Source organism: Seriola aureovittata, chromosome 17 (genome assembly GCF_021018895.1).
Source record: "Seriola aureovittata isolate HTS-2021-v1 ecotype China chromosome 17, ASM2101889v1, whole genome shotgun sequence".
Taxonomy (NCBI): Eukaryota; Metazoa; Chordata; class Actinopteri; order Carangiformes; family Carangidae; genus Seriola; species Seriola aureovittata.
The window spans coordinates 20,810,915-20,831,705 of NC_079380.1; the positions used below are offsets into that span (position 1 = coordinate 20,810,915).

The following is a 20,791-nucleotide window of genomic DNA, read 5'->3' on the forward strand; positions in this document are numbered from 1 at the left end:
AAGTAATGTGCTCTGACCCAGATCAAAGTATCCCAAAGTAATTTATCCTCAGCCAGGGAAGCTTTAAAGGTCTGCTTGCTTTGGTCTTGTGCACAGAGCTAGGTGCTAAAGAGTGCAACTGCTGCACACATCAGCAATGTTAGAAATTATAACGTGATGGTGCAAGTTTTTTTAATTTAACTGTAAGAAAAGTACTGGTGGGGGGAGATCATGGGGGTAAATCATTGCATTTCATCAAAAAGCAAGACCCTCTCATCTCAAGATATTTATGGCAGACATGACACAAATAAATCCATCGTTCCATATTTTTATATTTATAAACTACGGTGACGAGACGGGCTGGGGCTAGCTGGTTAGCGTGCTAACTTCAGTGGAAAAAAGATGCGACAGAGTTAACATTAGCGTCACTTTCCACATCTGGAGACATCTCTTGTTGCGTAAGGGAATGAAGTTTGATGCTGAACTCGAAACGCTTCTTCTAGACTGGTAAGTAAACAGCCGTTAATGCTAACGTTAGCTATGTAGCAATAGCAAAACTTAGAAATAAATCAATAAAACGAAATAAAACTCCTCAACTAATAGAAAATATGACCCCTCCCCCTTTTCTGACTACCATCCACTCTCGAATCATTTCCATACGGTCCCTAAAACAATGCACTTGCACTTACTTATTCACCCAAATGGAGAAACCTTATCGCTTAAACAAAACACTTTCAGTGATTTGCACCTATTAAATTACTACCCATGCACATTGTTTTGGTCCATTTCAGATGTAAACATATTCAAGCCCTAATATAAACTAATTAAACCAGATTTCCAGGGTGCACTGTGGCTGTGAGGAAAACTGTTCCCTGTTTGTTCACATTATAACAACCTGCATCCTTCCTCCTCCCTCAACTGCTGCATGCAAACCGGATTTGTGTCTGTTTGTGCTGCTGTAAGATAAGTCTTGTCTTTGCTGTGGTTTGTTTTTTTGTTTTTTTTCTCTGTGCATGTAATCTGGTCCGGTTATTTGTCAGCTTTGTATTGTGGCTGTAGGCTGGTTCTGTCTGTGGTGTTCTGTGTTTTTTGGTTGTTTTTTGTTTTCTTTTTTTGTGGTCTTTTGGGGATGTGAGCTGTTCAGGTTTGTGTCTGTGCTCAGAGTCAGCAGTGCCAGGTGTTCAGCATTTCACGCTCACTGCCTTCCGTCTCACTTGGGGCTCAACAGCTAACCTCATACACACACACACACACACATATGCACACACATGAACACACACATGAACACACACCAAAAAAAACAATAAATGCCCCCCCCCAAAAAAATAACTGCCTGCCTTTGTGCTCATTGTCTCTTTTTCTCACCTATCATCTCAAGTTTTTCTTTTCCGACTGCCTGCCATTATCGCTCTGTCTGCACTCCTGCAAACTCCTGCTCTGTTTCTTTCTGTTGCTTTCTCTCTTGTTTGTCTCTTTGACTCTTTCTCTTCGCTTCTCTCTTTTTCTTTCTCTAATGACCTGTCTGCCCATTACCATTACATCTCTGTGTGGTTCGAGTTGATTTTAGCCAGCTCCATTTCTCCACACACACACACACACACACACACACACACACACACACACACACACACACACACACACACACACATAAACACCTGCCTGTCAAGTAAGGAGGGGGTTACGTCCACACAGCTTGCCAATCTGCTCACTATATCCTTGGTGCAGTCACACACACCAGAGATGATTCATCATAAGACTGCACAAACTAATAAATCAGAAGAAGAGGTAGCAACAACCTCAGATAAACACGCCACCTCAACTTTGACAACTTCTTACTTTCAACTAAACCTCTTTCAATTTTCCTCACTCTTATTTTTTAGACACACACACAGAAAAACACACACACACACACACACTTATTTCATGCACCTCAAAAGTACCTCCCTCCATTTCTTGACCTTTACTTCTGCACTTATAAATACACAACACACAACTCTTACCGTGAGCGTGGGGATGGCTGTGACGAGCGAGTAGATGAGCACCGGGGGGATCTTGCTGGTGTCATCAGGACCCGGGTAGGGCTTAGAGAAGGTTTTGTCGTAGCAGAAGAAACCCTGGACGTGCACGGGGAAGGTGTCTGTGTACTCGAAGTAGTAAGCCAGCAGCACCGTCCCAGCCATGATCACCAGCTGGAAATAGAACATTATCCCTCCGTTAGGAAGCCAGAGGACGAGAGGTGAAGCTGAAGAGGGAGAGGCGGAGGTGGTAGAGGAGGAGGAGGAGAGGAAGAGGGGAGAATCAAGTCCCTGTTCCCCTCAGCCACGGGGAGATACATAGGAATTACGGACCAAGAGAGAGACAGAGTGAGAGGTTCAGTGTTTGGAACAAGACAGAGAGAAAGAGAGAGAGAGAGAGAGAGAGAGAGAGAGAGAGAGAGAGATGACAAGACAAGAAAGAGAAAAGGTAATCTGCAAAAAGAGGATTTTCTCTTCAAGAGTAAAACAGAATAAAAGAGGGTGCCGCGGCACCACAAGCAGAAAAAACAAAGAATTGCTTAGGGAGCGAGTGAGAGCATTGGAGCGAGAGAAAGAGAGAGAGCGAGAGAGAGAGAGAGAGAGAGAGAGAGGAAAGGAGAGAGGGAGGTGGGAGGGAGAGTAAGGGGGAGCAGCCTTTATGCTGCTAGCACTCATGAAATCTACTACAGTTGAGCTGTGGGTGTATTTGTGGATACTGTGTGTGTGTGTGTGTGTGTGTGTGTGTGTGTGTGTGTGTGTGTGTGAGTGTGTGTAGACTACATGAATGTGTGTGGTAAGAGCAGGTGCACAGGAGAGTAAAGAGTGTTTCTGCAGACACGTGGTCTTCACCATCAGCTGACATCTCAGATAAAAAGTTACATGACTAAAACACTCGTGCCAACTTCCACACGCTGCTGTATGGAGGTGGAACGATTATCACTTAATAAAACGGTGGCGTCTGGAGTCTGCCACCAGAATAGTCACACATTTTAACATAGTAATAATTCGATAAATTAATCAATCAAAAATGCGAGAAATTAGTATTTAAAATACGCATGAATGAATTACAATTAAAAGAAAACAAAACCAAACAACTGCCCATAATAAAAACTTTCAGTCTCAAATTGATGAATTATTTGAGTTGTAAAATTTCACACACTACTTTAATAAAGACGTTTGTGTGGCTCATTTAATGTGTTTACATTCTGTAATCACCTCCTCACAAAGTAGTTTTCATTGTTGTTATGAATCGATGCAGAATGTAATAATCTGCCTTTCTGTTCCTCTTATCTGACTGATATCAGCCTCTCTCTCCTCCTCACCTTTCTAACACCTGCATTCGGAGGCGCACTGTCAGGAGAGGCACACCACTCAAATGCTTAGGGTCCCCAAGGGGGAAAAGGGGGGCCTCCTAATGGCCCCTCATACTGGCACCTTTTGCAGTGACAACTATAAACCCTCCTTAAACCTCCCGTAAAGACACTATACTTTGGACTATTGTTGCCCCATAACCCCCTGAAGTGGGGCCCCTGAAGAAGTTATAGATCATGCAAATCTAACATTTTTTTTATTTATGCTGCTTCACATCGACAGAATTCAACAACAGCAGTAACAAAAACTCTGTGTTCAGGACTCAAGCTCACACCAATCAGATCTCCTGCTACTGTCTGGGTCGGACTGAATCTTTAGGTGGCAGACTCCCACAAAATACATATAAACACATGACAGCATAAAACACACCGACACGGATAGACAGAACAAAAACACAACAATGACAACAATGTGTTTCTTATACACACATCAAGCAGAGATCGATGGCTTCTCTTTCTCTCGTTTAGTTATTCCTCTGCCTCCTTTAGTAATAATGATACATGCAATGAAAGTAGTTTATTTGCCGTGATGGAGGTGAAGCTGGGTTAATTGGAGGCACTCCTCCATTTCCCTGCAGCTGCTGAGCAGCCAGGAAAAACCAGGGCAGCTGGGTGACTGGCTGTAACAAGAGGTGCAGACCTAAACCCACGGTTGGCACCAATACACAGTCCAGTTGGTAAGACTGCAGGCTGTAAACGCCCCCGCAACAGAAACCGTTTGCACCGATCCATTTTGAAAGAGCAACGGCCAATAGGGAAACTCCAGCTCAGTCACGTGGCATTGGGCTGACCAATGGGGGAACTATGATCAGTCAGTCAGTGAGGGACATTCACGATTATAGCGCTGGTCGAATCTCTTTACGCATAATTATTTGAGCTATTGTTAATATGAAGAACTTTTACAGTTGAGGGCTAATATAATTAATAAGCTGCTAATATTCATTCTTTCTTCCTCTCACATGCACTGGTTCTTTTGAATGGACGGCACGTGATGCAACAGCAATTTATATTTGAAAACAAATGTTGGGAACGTGTGGAAACTGTTTGAGGTCACATCACTCTGACCAGAGACATAGCTCCACCCACATCTGTAACACCAACACATGACAAGCATCAAAACATACAGCAAATGTACTGTATGAATGTACAAGTGTGTACAAACTCCCACCAGCGTATATGTTACATTGAGCACGCACTTACAGACACGGGCTGGTGTATTCATGAACATTCCCATTTGTTTCTTTATTCGTATGAAATCAGCCTTCATCTGTGCCTCCCCTGAGGGAGACGTGTTTTTACTATCTGTGGTTGTCATGGTGAAGAAATGGCCAAGAAATCAGGCTTTTAATATTCTGTATTTTTAGTGCTTCTACATCAAAGTGTGTTTCTAAAGACAAGTCTTTATATAAGATTGATGTTGCACATTCTGACCAGAAATCATATTAACAATAACTGCTCGTAACTGTGTTTGCATTTTCTTTTGGATGTGGTGGGGAGACACACACACACACACACACACACACACACACACACACACACACACACACACACACACACACCTGATGGGAGCTCTTTGGTGGGTTTGCTTGGGGCGAGAGGGGGTGTTTGATATGTGTGACTCATGAAGCCTTCCCTTGTTGTTCTGCGTGATAACGCGGCGCTCCTCCCCTGCATTTACCCGGCGTATTGTGACCGGCTCTGACTCATGCTTGTGATTGCTAAACTGAAGGAACTGCGCTAATCCACGAGGCCGCTATAAAAAATTTGCAGCGTACTTATAGTTCAGCTGTTTACATGCCTCCTTAATTTGCTCTGAGAACCATGAAAAGGACAAAAAAATAAAATAAAAATTGAAGCATGTGTCTCTCGGGGAGAGTTTTGCCTCGAGCTCCTGCACATTCGCAGGTCAGAGTTCATATTGTTGAACTTTAACCAGCAAATCCACATGTCCAGCCGATACAAGCTTTCGCTTTTCAGCGAGTCATCTCTTGTGATTTTGGCTTTTCCTCATTTTAGATCAAATGACGCTAAAAAATATTAAATAAATAAATAAAAAAAACTACAAAAGTCAAATGTTACTGTACAATAAGACGGTGCGTAACACGGTCGTGAGTTACTTTCACCACACCTAACATGTCTGCGGATTCACAAACTCTCAACTAAACAGTGGTGATGGTACAGATTATCCAGCTGTTGGCATTGCTGCTTCACATGTGGGTGACAGCAGTTTATTCACACCCCGACAAACTTCCCTGCTCTCCCCTTTAGCGCTCCATCACACTCCTCTTCCCACTCGCACTAAAGAGGCTGCATATTCTTCTCTTCCCTTTGTTCTTTCTCTACCTCTCCTCAAAAAAAAAGAGCTGCCAATGATAGAAAAGGGGACAGGCATCAGAGTAAGGAACCCACCTCACTCTGACCTATTTTAGCGTGGAGATGGAAGGGCAGATCAATAGCAAAAGACGGAGCCGCGGCTCGTCAAGATGAAAGGTCACATTAAGACAGGTCATGTTGGGGAGCTGTCACAGGGAGACATGGGGCCGCTTGTTATGAGCGTGTGAAGACTGAGGAGTGTCTTCCTCTATTTTCAACCTTCAGAGGATGTCATCATCCCCCTCTGAGTCTGCCTTCACATCACCGCTTTGAAAATGTACTTTATTCCTGTCAGATTACTGAGCCATTACCACACTTCGCCTCATTATGGGCTGACATAAAAACCGCCTCAGTTATTCCAGGTATCAGGATATTGTGAACAAGCCTCAGTTCCTTCCACACGCCGTGGGTAAGTGGAACAAGTCAGACAGGAAATTAGCTTCTCATTGATTTCTGTGAGGCGGTATGAAAAGTGTTCATCAGAGATAAGGCGGGAGCTTATCTGGTCCTCATGAGTGATCAATTATGAATGAAAAGACAATGGACATTAATTACATGCATGTACTTCAAACTGAATTACCTTCAGTTGGGTAATTTCATTTAAGATACTTTAATGTATCGCAGAGAGAAACATTTAAGTCTACTACAGCTACACTTGTTTGACAAGTTACAATTACTTATTTGATAAGGTTCTGCATATTAATGCTCTGAATATATGTTTCTCAAAACGAGCCCACAAATGTCACCATGTTCACCGCACTGATGGAAGATCGGAAGTTGTTGCTTTTGTCAGTGGGTCTAGATGTATAATACAGAATGAATCCAACTCTATTTGGAGCAACAAAAACTTCATTTTCGTCATCACAATGGGGAACAGACCCCGGGTGGATGTTTCCCCAGACAATATTCTTGGTGTAAAAACAGAGTATGGGAGAATTAACTGGCTTCTGGAGAAATGGCGGTGAGTTTCATGATCCCAGAGTTGTGAAACATGTACAACATAATAGAAGATATCACCAAGTGACCTTGAATATCTGCAGGAAAAGTCATGACCATCCATTCTAGAGTTTGTTAGTTATAGATATTTCACCCAAAATGTCTTTATATGATTTTGTGCCAATCCATCCAACAGCTTTCATGATGCGCGGTCGGTGGAAACAAATTTGATATTTGATATTTCAGTCTGCACCAAAGTGGTGTATCAATACACTGACCAACCGACTGACTATCTGACATTTCCTTATCATAATTTGGTGCATCAGCCTACATGCAAACATTAACATTTACAACAACCAATCATCACCCAAATACAAAGTCTTGGTGCAAACAGCACAATGATAATGTTTGAACTTTAAGAGCCAATCCTGGCTCAAAGGCGACAATCACGTGATCCAAGTCAAACAACAGGACGAAGCCGCCACCTGTTGACTCTGATGTACGTTTGTATGTGTCACTGTCACTGAGTCTCCGATGCCTCATCAAGTTCAGCAGGAACACAGAGGCCAAACGTGTGAAGACCTCACAACAGACAAATCGAGTCAAGAAAATGTACCTCAAGTTGCAGAATATGTTTCTCTGAAAGGGCACAGCATTCAGCAGGTACTCACCCTCTGAGCACCGTCACATTCCCAACGGCCCTCCACCATGAGATTCTGCCCTTTTCTCAGATGACTATCCTGTTTTACTTGATATCTGTATGTGTGACAATAGAAATGTCAGTGTGTGTCTCTCTTTTAACTGCTCCATGCAGCGCCCTCCCCTCGTTCCCCCTCCCCTCGTTCCCCCTCCCCTGCCTTTAAAGAGAGCACTGCTCAAAGACCCAGCCTCTTCTCCTGTTTCCTCTCTCTCCATTATAATTTAACCTCCCAAAGGTTTCCCAGGTGTTCCTGTCTCTCTGTATTTCTCACGCATCCCTCTAACATTTGTTCCACTTTTCCCCCCTTGCTTTCCATCAAACACACATTTTTTTCTTTTTTACTTTTGCTGAATATTTCACATCTGAACCTCTGAATTTCAGCATCAAGCTGCCGAGCTGACACGCCGGGCCCAGTCGTAATGACTGTGATGCCAAGAGGCAGCGAGAGTTTACAACAGCAGTGACACCGAGCCGACTGAAAACACGGCACAGATAGATGGAGAGCATTTTTGGGAACGCTTTGGGAACGAGTCCAGGGAACAGCAACAGCCGACGGCGTGTGAAGGACCCACAACAGTGAGCTCAGAGCTGCTCCTGGAAATACGATCTCCGTCCCTCCCTCCCTCCCTGAACCTGGATGAAAAAAAGTGCTGTCCTTGCACAAATTCAGGTCATAATCTTTTTCTTCACAAACAGGGACTGACAGCTTCACAGCGTTGGCCATACTTGATGAAATGTATTCATACTTTATTAACGTGAAGGTAAGTTCATGTAAAGATGAACATGTATCTACACATATAGAGCCGTGTCTTTTATAAGAGTGTTATCACTGCACTTGAAAGCTAGAGATATTGGTTTGTGCAATTCATTGGCTCTTTGCAGAATGATTCAGTTTTAAATCCACATATACAGAAAATGTCTGTCTGTAACAACAACTTAATCGTCCCTGTGGCAACATTGGCGAGTTGATTTTGACGTTAAAACTATGTAAAATTCATGTAAAACTCGTTCATGCCACTCAGTGTGGAACTGTAGTGTCATGCTCTGCCCCGGAGGTGTCGACTATAATGTTTATTTCCTGTTTTATTTTGAAATATCTCACGTTGTGTGTCCATAGCTCTCCCAACGTTGTGATTGTCTGCCCCGCCCAGATGTGTTGCACCTGTGTCATCTACCCTTGATTCTCTCGTGTATTTAAGTCTCTGTTAGTTCGTCTGTTGTGTTCCAGGACCTTGGATTCTTTGCCACCCCAAATTGGATTTTGTTTCACCTGCAAAATAAGACTCTTAAGTTTTTTTTGTCAAATAAATCTCTGAACGGTTGCAGGACAAAGCTAAGTCTCTGCAGATTTATTTTTCCAGCGGACATGTTTACCACGTTCACATATAAGTTTAGCACGTTACCACGCTAACACACTTACCAGCACTTAACACGCACAGTATTGCAGTATTTGCTGAACAAATTTTGACCTGATGATGGTGCTAGTTGAAAATCATCCTGTGGGTACCATGAATGTCTTTACTAAATCTCATGCCAGTCCAATCTATAGATGCTGATATATTTCACCGTGAACTAAAATCAACCTGCTGGAGATGCTACAGGAAAAGTCAGAGGATCACCAAGGTCATTAGGACCCATCATCTGGGGACAATGAATGTCTTTACACAATTTGTGCAAATCCAACAATTGAATAAAGGATACAGGATGAACTTTGATCTGCATGTGGCGCTCGATGAAAAGTGGGTGAAAAGGGGTTTGCCCAAGTCATTGGGATTCATCCTCTGAGGACCATGAATATCTAAACTCAATTTCATGACAATCAATCTGACAACTGTCGAGACCGTTGAATCAAAAGGTAAAAAATATCAACTTCACGTCGGTGCGAGGGAAAAAGTCAGAGGATCACCAGAGTCAGTAGCATTAATCCTCTGGGGAACATGAATTCAATGCCGATCCATCAAATAATTGGTGAGAGATTTCAGCCTGGAAGAAAGTGGCGGACTCAACAACAGACTGACACTGCCAACAACTCTGGATCCTTGTCTTCCCATAATGCAATTTCATATTGTCTTTCTGTCAGCCCCTCCCTGCTGCTCACGTTTTTCAAACTCTACAACGCAGGTGCGAACGCAGATATCACATTACAGCATTTCCTCCAGGTTTGTAAGTTCAAGCCTGACATATCACTGATGACATCAGACATTCAACACTCCTCACAAGTCATCAGTGGTTATACTGATTATAGTGCATCAATATAAACAAAGAGATATTGATAAAATTGGTGTCTACTACATTACCCAGAGCTTCTGCTTCTTCTTGCAAAAAAAATGATTCTGCTGCTCATCCTGGCTTTGATTTGTGCGTTTTGTTTTTCTTTATCAAAGACAAAAAACATCAGCCTTTCAACGCCACTGCCACTGTCAATTAGAGGCATCGCTCAGTTTGTGCTGGAGGTACACTGCCCTCTTCCTGTGTGCTGCTATAATCAATCAAATGGATTTACCACAAAATGCAGCACCGTCGCTGCAGCTCTTCCCCCTCTGGTAATCCCCTCTGATCATAATCTTCTAAAGTTAAAATAGTAGATATTTATTCATACAAAATGTTCCTTTTTGCATCTTTACAACATAGACCTCCAACAAGATACTGTATGTAACAGCCACAAAGCTCTAACAAGGGTCAAAATGTCTGTCTTTCTGTGTTGTTCTCTTTCTCCCTTCGCTCTCTCTGGAGGTTTCGCTCGTGTCCCTAGACGCTGTTAAAGCTGTGTTGCCTGAAAGAGCAGTTTTGTGTTTTACGGACGGAGGATTTAGAGCAGAAGGGCGACGAGGCACAGGGGTCCACCGTCAGACACATGCTGTCCATTAAGAGGCCTGCCATCAACACACGCTACACTGCACCTGGCCGGCACGACGGGAGTCCTGGATGAGGAAGAGGAAGCCCAGAGGAGGGACGGAGGCAGGAGGGGATTGAAAAAAGAATGAAAGAAGGCAGAGGGTTCAAAAGGGAAGAAGAGATGAGAAAGAGAAGAGAAAATAAAAGGGAGCCTGTGAAGAAGAGAGACTGCAAGGACAGGAGAGCGTGGAGGGTAATTGTGTTGCAGGTAAAAAGAGAGAGAAGCGGAGGTGCTGGGGAACAGGTGCAAAGCTCGGGGTGGTGGCCGAAAAACTTTTAACACCTCCTCCTCTGTTCCATTTTCTTCTTCCTCATTTTCCTCTTTTGTCGCCTGTTATTTCTACACAGGCCTCCGCTTCTCTGTCTCGTCAGCGTCGACAGCATCAGAGGCGATGACCGTGATTCAGCTTGTAGAAATGTCAGACACGAAAATGGATGTGTCATTGGTGGCTCACCCCATGCCACGGACTGACCGTAGAGTCACATTATGAAAAGTTGTGTAATGTTGACCGCACCCTGGTGATCTGAACTGTGTTGCACGTGCATTAGGTTTCCGCCAGTTACGGCGCTTTAAATCAGGTATAACCAATATTTTACACTAACAATAACAATGTGAAAAGTGTCGCTCGTAGTGATGAAAACACAAATAATTACCACCTGAATCTTCAGTTCCCCTTCAGCTCATTGTCCAGCTGTCTGTAACTTCACTGTTCTGTTTCACTCTCACACTGTTGGTTTTCAGACACAGCAGGAAACTATTTTCAGCAACAAAAGAAAAGCTCTAAAAATCCACTGTACACTACCTGCTCAGCTCCAAACAGCAGACACAGTTAGAGACTAGTTGGGGAACATAGTGCAGCATTTAGCAGCTAATGAGCCTGATATTTTCCTCGGGAGTTGGCGGAGAACAAAAACAGTGCTGGATTTACATTCAGCAGGTAGCTTAACCATGACTCAAAACGAATATTAATGTTGTTACATGACCGCTGGATTCGGTTCATCATATCAAATTGAAAGGTGGTCTCTATTATAGCAGGTTAATTTGGTACTAATTTTAAACACATTCATTTAATTAATTAATTCTGGTTTATTACAACTATATTATTAATACAAATATGACATATGTGTAGTGTGTGCATGTACACATGTATGTTTTTATGTGTCTGTGTTAGTGGCAGACACTGCAGCTCCTCTCTGCTTAAACATGTCAACAACCCTCAACAACAACAGAGTTATTCAGTGTTAAGGCGGAGAGACATAAACACGCTGTGACAAACTGCACGGTGCAAAAACACAATAAATTATTGAACCACTTGGTGTATCTGGTTTCCTCTGCTACATAATCCGGAAAAACGTGGTTGATCTTTGAAGACTGACCTTGTATTGTTTTATAGTGGGTTGGAGACTGTTTCCTCAACTAGGTTTAAAGCCAAAAAAACTCCTACCTACCAACACACTGCCAGTGCAACCACCATCAACCACCCACACATTGTACTCCCACTGCCATGTTCCAGTTCTCGTCTCTTCCTTTTCATTAAAGGCCCCGTATTGTATAAAGTGAGACTTCCATGTGATTATAGAAGGTCTAGGTTCTATATTAATACTGTGACTGTATCAAAGCACTCAGTCCACAGAGAAATGCACACAGCCCTTATGTAAGTTTAATAGTTTATAAAACTTGAGTTTTGAGTTTTATTAAGTGACAGTAGTAGGCTGCTTTCCGTTACCTGTGGTTTGACCGGCTATATGTCACTCAGAAAACAGTCAGTCAATCAGTCAATCAGAAGAGAGGCTCAGAGACCAGAGCTCAAGAGATGTAAAACTACATTGAGGTGGTTTTTCATAACCACGAACGTTTCCCTTTTAAGGATTCGGAAAACTTCAAATAAAACGCAGGAAAAGTGTAAAACGCGGGACCTTTAAACAAAAGGCAAGTCTTGACAAAGTTCTACAAACAGGAGGATTTCTGTCATCGTAAAGAGGGTTATTTCGTGTGAACTGGAAACTGACAGGCAGTCACTGCTAATTACAGCTGCACAGCAGGAGTAGCTCACTGGTCTGAACTGATCTCTAATCTGTCATTCTAAATACAGCAGAGGCTCCCTGTTGGGACTCCTCTTTCAGTTGCCGGTCCTCTTGCTAGGTCTAAGGCTACACCCTGTGACCTGTGACCTCTGGACAGTTTTTTCGGCGGTGTTTGTGAATAGCGAATGAAATGACAAAAAAAACCACAGGGGATTGACATCTGCAGAGCCGAGCGGACTCAGGTGATGATGATAAACTAACTGTATGCTACGTGCCCAACCCCTGAAGAGCAGAGAGACAAAGTTAGCGGGTAGCTCCTGCACATAGCGGAGCATTTAGCAGCTAAAGAGACAGATATTTGCCTCGGGAGATGGTGCAGATGAAAATAGAGCAGATTTTTTGTGTTTGATTTGGAAAAAAACTGATAGATAGATAGAGAATTTGAATGTTACCGCACTTTTAATTCAATAAACCAAATGTGAGAGTTTGTACCCCATGATTGTCCTAGATCCAGATGTGGATTAAAAATGTAAAAACTGAAATTCCTGTGCAGCTGCGTTGAGACCCTTCATCTAATCAATGTTCAAAACCCATGTAATCACTTGACAAATGTGGAAGTAGTCGAGTACAAGTAATTGACTTCGAGCCTATTCTGAGAGCCAATGATTGAGCAGCCTCCATCGATCTGTACACACTAGCTTCTCATTGATTTTGTCTTAATGCATGTGATCTGCCCAGCGTGGCTCCGAGAAGGCCGTTGGGTTTATCAATATTTGATTCACGCTGAAGAAATCTAATGTTCTTGTTTTGTCTTTGATAACAGCACATGACTTTCTTACGTTAGTGTATTCAACCTTTTCATATTGGCATGTTGCTAACAATGTTAACAATGATGTCTGGATCACCATCCATCCTCTTTAGGTTTTTGGACCCTTATGAATCTGTAAAGGGACGTGTGACTGCATTTGTACTGTGATGTCTCAGGAAAACAAACATATTGCCATTCTTTCAAAACTGCTGTTTTCTTCGTACAACTCTTTTAACTGCACCGTCGCTCTCTATATTGATATCTTGCTCAAACGATGACAAACAGCTACATTAAAAACAATAATGTCTGGAGCTGGCTCGCGCAGCCAATCTATACAAGTTCTCTGACAGAGCAGAACATGATAAATAGGCCTGGGAAGCTGAATAAATGGTTTCCACATGAAAATGACCCTGAAAGGTTTGTCAGTTGTTTTCAAGAGAATGAAAATAAGAGGAAGTTAGAAGAGTATTTTATAGACTATAAAAGTTTAGATGGAGTCCTTAAGTGTGAAAAATGTGAAGGAACGGGAGGTGGAATAAGAAAGCAGCAGCGCCAATGGTGCACTCTCAGAGCTGTTGGAGTCCCAGCAGCAGGAGAAAGAGAAGAAAGAACAGGGGGAAGAAGAGGTGTTCGGGGAGCGGGTGAGAGGGTGGGAGGATGATGGGAGCAGGGTGAGATGGGGTGATTGAATGAAAGGGAAGAAAGAGGAGGAGGACTGGCAATGGAGAGGGTTGCTGCAAGAGTTTTTGGCGCCCGCGTTTCTGCGAGTGAGAGTGTGTTCATGGGCAGGTGAGGTGAAAACAGACATGGAGAGGGCAGGGGAGAAAAGGAGAGTGGGAGCTTTTGTGCTGTATTTATTCGAGGCTGAAGGGAAAGGAGTGTCCAAAGGGAACCGGAGAAAAGAGATGAGAGGAGCATTGCTTTAATCATCCTCCAGTCCATGCCCCCCTCCTCCATCCTAAAAACACCTCTCATGTTGCTCTCATTTCATTTCCTGCCAGCCACCACGTATGCTGCTGCACAATGGTCTTTCAACAGATAATATGGTATAATAAAAAGAATACAAGCTAAAACACTGTTGGGGATCCACCTCTCTGCATGGCTTCAATGCGGTCAGATACACACCCCTGCAGTGCACGCAGCACCATGGGGAAACCCTGTGCATGCACATTACAGAGATTACACTGCAGCAAAACAGCTATTACTGGCCCACTACCTGCCCCGAGCTGCAAACTCCTTTGTCTGCCAAGTCATACAGTGTGCAATCTGTGTATTACTCACTCCCCATGAATAAGTAATGTCGGAGAAGTAGCCAGAGTACAGAGCAGCGGTTAAAAGAGCAGGGGAGGAGGGGGTTCGGGTGATGTTTTTGTTGATGAATTGTCTGAATGTTTCTTTTTTTCCAAGCTGAAAACCATTATAGATGGATGCAGCCAACACGGAGCTGCCTTAAAACATAAATCTGTTGATATTCTGCTTTCCTTTATTCTTTTTACTGTCAACAAATTCCACAAAAAACAAGAATGAATCGGTTCTACCAACAAGTATTGTCTGTGTAGTCAAAGCCTGCTCTGAGTCATAGAGCTTATTGTCGTCCAAAAACTATTAAAACCACACTGTTCCTTCATTACCAAGCACACACACACACACACACACACACACACACACACACACACACACACACACAGTCCCACATACACAGTCCTATTGCCTTAGCTACTCATTCACTCTCCAAACATGTATTAATCCGAAGCTGAATAAAGTCCCAACCAAACACTGTTTCGTCTGAGTAACACGATTTTCTGTGGGTTGGTAACGACACGCGACGCCTTCACATCACATGCTGTTATTTGACCCATTATTAATATAGAAAACATGGATTAGTGCGGCTTTAAAATTTCACAACTTCACAAAAACAAGGTGAGAAAGAGAAAAAAAAGGTAGATTAAGAGACTTGAGTATTGTTGGCTTTCCGCCCTTGTGACACCTAAGTTCTGCAAAACTGTGGGTGTGTCGCTTTGAGTGACAGATGGGTGAGAATACGCTTGCCACAAACCGGCATGCACTGAAGTCTCAGCTCCTCACACGCCCCACCTCTTTGCCAATTTTTGAACAACTGCAAACAATTCTTCCTGGAAGTGAAAAGTGTAAGTGTGGTGAGACAAACTACATAGTATAGTAAAATGTGCTTTGTTTTCATAAAGCCAAAGGCTGTTCGGTTCTCACCATACAGTAAAACCAGCAAACTCGAAATTATCAGCTGACAGCAGATCTATGTAAAAGCTAAGTTAAGAGAAGAGAAGGCGTTTTCAGGTGACGCAATATGTGATAAATAAAAAAAAAAAAGAGTTTTGCTGATAGAGGAGATTATATTCAGGAAGGACAAGGACACTCTGCTTATTATTAATCAGTGTGCAGGTCTGATAGTCTCTTAGACTTGTTATGCATCGCGGCATCAATTCGAAGCTGCCACACAGCATCGTATAGTCGGCCCCACTTATGATGTTTACCAGCTGGAAATCAAAGAAAAATCTGCTCCTGTCACATCTCGTATAAATTGCTTGATCACACCTCAGAGATGCTGCATATGCATGTGTTCTGGGTTCCACGTGTGTCTTTTTATTTCAGTAGATGTGCATTTACCCTGATATATGATGAGAGCGTTCGCGTGTCAGACACCAACATCTGTACGTTCGGCCGACTGGATGTGTGACTGATTGTGTGGGGGAGGGGTCTTCGTCAGACTTCCTGTGACAGGTTTAAAGCTACCAGAGTGTTACCCACCATTAACACACTGGCCTATTTATAGAGACAGAACAGGAACCAAAACACTCCGCTTCGCTCACCGTCTAATCTCTGCATGTTGCTCAGGTGTTAATGAGGCCTGTGAGCCTGTGTGTGCATTTACGATGCAGACACTCATGAGAGAGATTCTGCTTTTCTCAAAGGGAATAAAGTGAGAAAATAAGTAATGATGCAGTGTCAAATCTCTTTATTGATAGACGAAGTTCAAAAGTATATGAAACACTCAAAAGCCTGAGAACAGTGTCAACTGTTTCTACTGAGGGAGCTTCAGCTGCGTTACAGCAGTGCCCTCTGGTGGAGAGATGGCAACAACTCTTCTCCGTCACTATGCTTTATTTCCTAAATGATATGAGAGTAATGCTGCACTAATCCATGCTCACTTCTGTAAAAATGCTCCTGGACCAGTTTAGAAAAGAAAAACACCGGCCAACAGATTTAAACATTTTCCAAAACTACAAATCATAGAAATGTTGATGATGACGTAAGATCATTTTATGTTGTCAAGATGCACCTGAGGGAACAGGAGGATTAAGATGTCGGCTGCTCCTATGTGGTTTTATTTAGATAATGACAATGGAAAAGATCACACCCACACTAAACCAATTAGAGAGCACATGATGAAGTGATCTGCATCATGGGAGATTGAGTGTTTGAGACATCTTTCATTGCCCCACCTTATACAAAAGCTTTTAAACACTCAGGCTCGTGATTTAAAGGGAATGCATGAAAATGATTGGGGAGGGGAGGGGAGGGGGTGAATCTTTCATTTCATAAAAGAAAAGTGAGGCCGTCCCTGGCCACATTTATATTTTCTCCCCCCAGTTTCTCAAAATAATTCATGAACGGCAAAAACGAACAAAAAGGTGAAAATGCAGCAACTCTTTAGAATTACATGATGCACGGTGCCAAGTCATGTGTCCTGCTGAGGTGGAGATGTTTACTTTAGATTCCTGTCTCTGAGTGCAGCATTAAATAAAGATGAATTACATTCTGCATTGTTTCCCGTGAACTCCTTGCGTATGAATCTGGCGAGAGAGCGGCGGACTCTGCCTCTAACAAGAGACATAACAACATAATGTAAATACATTTAACGGCTGATGCTGATCAATATAAAACTTTAAATGTTATCAAAAATGAGGTCTGACGTCATGAAAATCTTAAGCATTATAACTTTAAGGACTTCTATGGCATATGGACTTTCTGTTTATTGTAACTGGTCTTGAGGCCAAGAGTTAAAGCTGCAGCCTGAATGGTGTGCCAAATTGTAACACGGGTCAAAAGGTCACATCAAACAGCCCCGAGTGTGTCACATGACCATGGCGGCCGCCTGTATGCGGAGCTGCGAGAGGAGCTGTAAAAAGTGTTTACAGTGTTGGAATGGGGCTTTATGTTCGCCCCTCCACTGGTCTGGATAAGTGTCTAATCAGAGACTCCTCACAACAGACAGCTGCATTCTCCATTACAACTCTTCACTGAAGCACACATTGATTAGCTTTAAACAGAAATTACTTTTAAACTGCAAATTTGCCAGCGTGTCCCCAGATGGGAGAGAACAAATGCACTTTTTTTTCTTTTTTTTTTTAGGGTGAAGGAAACAGCAAGCAGAAAAAAAATATCAACAATATGTAAATGAAATGTGCTAGAGCGAGATTGACTCACTCGTTTTGTTCCTCCCCGGGTGAAAACAGTTACAGAATTCGTTTTTATTATATCATCAATCTTTATAGAATTGGATTAGACGCAGAGGAGAGATGATGACATAGATTTGTACGCAGTAAAACAGGATTAAAAAGAAATTAACGAGAGGTGATGTCGATATCTGTGCAGCTGTGAATGGCCCGGGAGAAAGTCCTCGCCAAAACCAGAGAGTCAGAGAGGAAAGATGAGCAGTGGCCGGGGAATCACACAGAGAAATGGGAAATGACGGAGCAAAATGGAAGGGATGGAGGAGACACGCAGGACAAGATGGCTGAGTGGGTTGCACTGATAGAAAAAGGTTGTGACTTGTGATTAGGGCAGGGAGGATGAAAGGAGTCAGAAGAAAGAGAGCAGAGAAGACGGGGGAATGAGTCTGGCTGATTGGTTTCCATGGTAACTGCTGATGAGGTGTGGGGCTAAATAAAAGAGCAGGTCCCTCTGGCCTGGGTATGGATCACTGTCACGTCTCTCTCTCTCACACACACACACACACACACACACTAAGCTGAGGGTGTGGAGGGGGGTGGCTGAAAGGCAATACCACACCTCTCCTCATCACAGGACGAGAATGAATCAGCTCTACTATTTATTTACCTACATTTAAAAGAGTAGTTTGATACACCTATTTGCTTTCTTGCTAGTGACAGTGTAACTGCCCCCCCCCCCCCAGGGTTCACTCTCTATGCTAGGCTATGCTAACCAGCTTTAGTGCACAGACATAAAAGTGGTATCAATCCTCTCAGCTCTGGGCAAGACCACAAAGGAGCTTATTCCCCAAAATGTCAAACTATTCCTTTAATTTATTCTGCATCACTTTTCTTCCTATTGTTGGTCAATCGAGCAGCTACTCACAGATTTTTCGTTGTCATTTTTGCAGTCCGCTCCAGAATGCCTCCCGGCCACAAACCCATTCCTCTGATAGTAATTTATTAATAGTTCAGTGACATTGCTCTGCACGGTTCAGAGCGTGAGAGCTGTGGTTACTCACAATGTTGCAGGCAATTAATCATCTTTATTCATTATTTTTTAAGTGAGTAATTTAGTTGTGTTTAAATATAGTTTGGCTGTTTGCATGGAACAGACCCTGACCCAGCAAACACACGAATAAAGGATGCACTCGTGTATTCATCAGAGGATAGACTGACCCATCTTGCTCACACAACATTCATAGCTGTGGGCGGCTTTCAGTATCCACAAACTGGATAACTGTATAGCTGCATAAACTCTTGGCAATCACTGAATATACAGAAAGGGCCTCAGGAGTCAAACCTGAATCCTTCCTGCTGTAGTGGTGACAGCATCAACCACTAAAGTGCCTCACAGTCAATAATGTCATCTTGTTTAAGGCAGCGGAGTGGCTCAGTGGTAAGCACTGTCGATTCACAGCGAGAAGCTCCGGGGTTTTGATCTTGGATACATGGGACACATGCAGGTAAGACTGTGCATGTGATCTGGATTCTCTGGATCGCTGTTGGGGGTGTGATAGTGGATCCATGTGCGGGCTTGCTACAGACTGACGACCTATCCATGGGGGTTTCCATGTGAACGAATGATTGGATGACTGACTGTAGAAGCGAGGGTGTGAAACAGGGTGTTAAATGGTAAAATAAATGTAGAATAGTATGAATGCTCAGTAAACCGGTAGCAAATTTTCAAAGGGAGTGTTTGTTGTGTTGTGAATGGAGAGTTTCCTGCCTGTTCCTCACTGTAAAATGAGAAACTACATTCTGCAATCCTCATCGTGGTACCTGAACATGAGGTAGTTTCAAGTCAGGTCATGATGTACAGGAAGACAATTTATGGAAATGTGCAACAGAGGCCCTGTATCATTCTCAAACAAAGGCATCGTCTTTTATCATATTCCAGATGTAAGATTTAGAAAAACATTGTTTGTGCACAAACTTTGATGCCTGAATGGAAATCACTTACACTTACAAAGCAGCAAGAGAGAGAGAACAGCCTGTGGTGTTGCTCTCTGCTTAGCAACAGCATCAGTAATCAGATCGACTCCTCCAAACCCAGTTCATACTGTGACTCAGTGCCCTGATTTCCAACTTGCATCAACATGAGGCCAGTTGCCGGATTATATCTGAATGGAGAATAATATATCATAACTGTTTACACCAGGCATTAAAACATGTTTTGCCTGTCTGCAGTAAATAGGTTGTCCTCCCTGCTGCTGCTGAGATTCCCCCCCGTTTTAACATTTTCACTCTGCAGAAACATCTAGCTAATAACACTGCATAGTAATTACAGTCAGTGGCTGGGGCTAGCTGGTTAGCGTGCTAGCTTCAGTAGAAGAAAAGACATGATAGACATGAGTTAACATTGACATTGTTTTCCACCTCTGGAGACAGCTGTTGGTGAGTAAAGGAATGAATTTTGATGCTGAACCCACATTTCCTCTAGACTGGTGAGTAAACAGCTGTTGATGCTAATGTTAGCTGTGTAGCAGTAGCAAAACTTATAAATAGCTACTTTAAGGAAAATCAGTTGATTGCTCGCTAAACCCCTCCCCCAGACAGTGATTTTCCAATCATAGGTTAGCAACTGTTACTAGGCTTGGCAGGTCTGTTAAACTTTGGTTAACACTCCAGATAGCTTTAAAACTAACGCATTGGTTAGTCCTCATCCTAAAAAAGCTTAAAAATAATGGCAACATCGGGGCTGAAAAATGAAGTCAGCGCGGAAGTAACAAAAACTGTAAATCCTCGAATGGCCACTTGAGGCTGGTTCCACAAGCGAGTCAATCCCCATAGACTCCCATGTTAAAACACCCAACTTTACAGCAGAAATAAACATGTTTACAGCCTGGTACGAAAAACGGTTTTGGTCTCCGTAGCTAATTTCCCCCCTTGTGACACCTAAGTTCTGCATAACTGAGGGTGTGTCGCTTTGAATGACAGGTGGGTGAGAATACGCTTGCCACAAACCGGCATGCACTGAAGTCTCAGCTCCTCACACGCCCCACCTCTTTGCCCATTTTTGGATTAGCTGGGAGTTAGGGGTGGAGTCATGCACTGCAAAGATGATGACGGCAGAGCAGCCCACTCTGAGCTTGAAAGCTGGTCCTCAGAAACCGATGAGTAACGTCATCGAGGCTTCGCCCATCTTTATCTACAGGTTTTTACCCACTCATAAAGCTAACGTTAGCTTGGTTAGCTAGTGACAAAAAAATCAACAGATG

The 20,791-nt window shown here is 43.0% G+C and overlaps 1 protein-coding gene across 6 annotated transcripts in view; it reads right to left on the reverse strand.

Moving 5' to 3' along the window:
• The window catches only part of plppr2a (phospholipid phosphatase related 2a), a 49,420-nt gene that overhangs the window by 20,460 nt on the left and 8,169 nt on the right, over positions 1 to 20,791 (reverse strand). For 4 of the 6 annotated variants that reach the window (XM_056401854.1, XM_056401851.1, XM_056401856.1 and 1 more), the window contains one exon: positions 1,980 to 2,168. In XM_056401854.1, the coding sequence (XP_056257829.1) occupies positions 1,980 to 2,168 (189 nt within the window). Of the gene's footprint in view, positions 1 to 1,979; positions 2,594 to 20,791 lie in introns of those variants that run through there. The other 2 variants (XM_056401855.1, XM_056401857.1) reach the window with 2 other exon arrangements.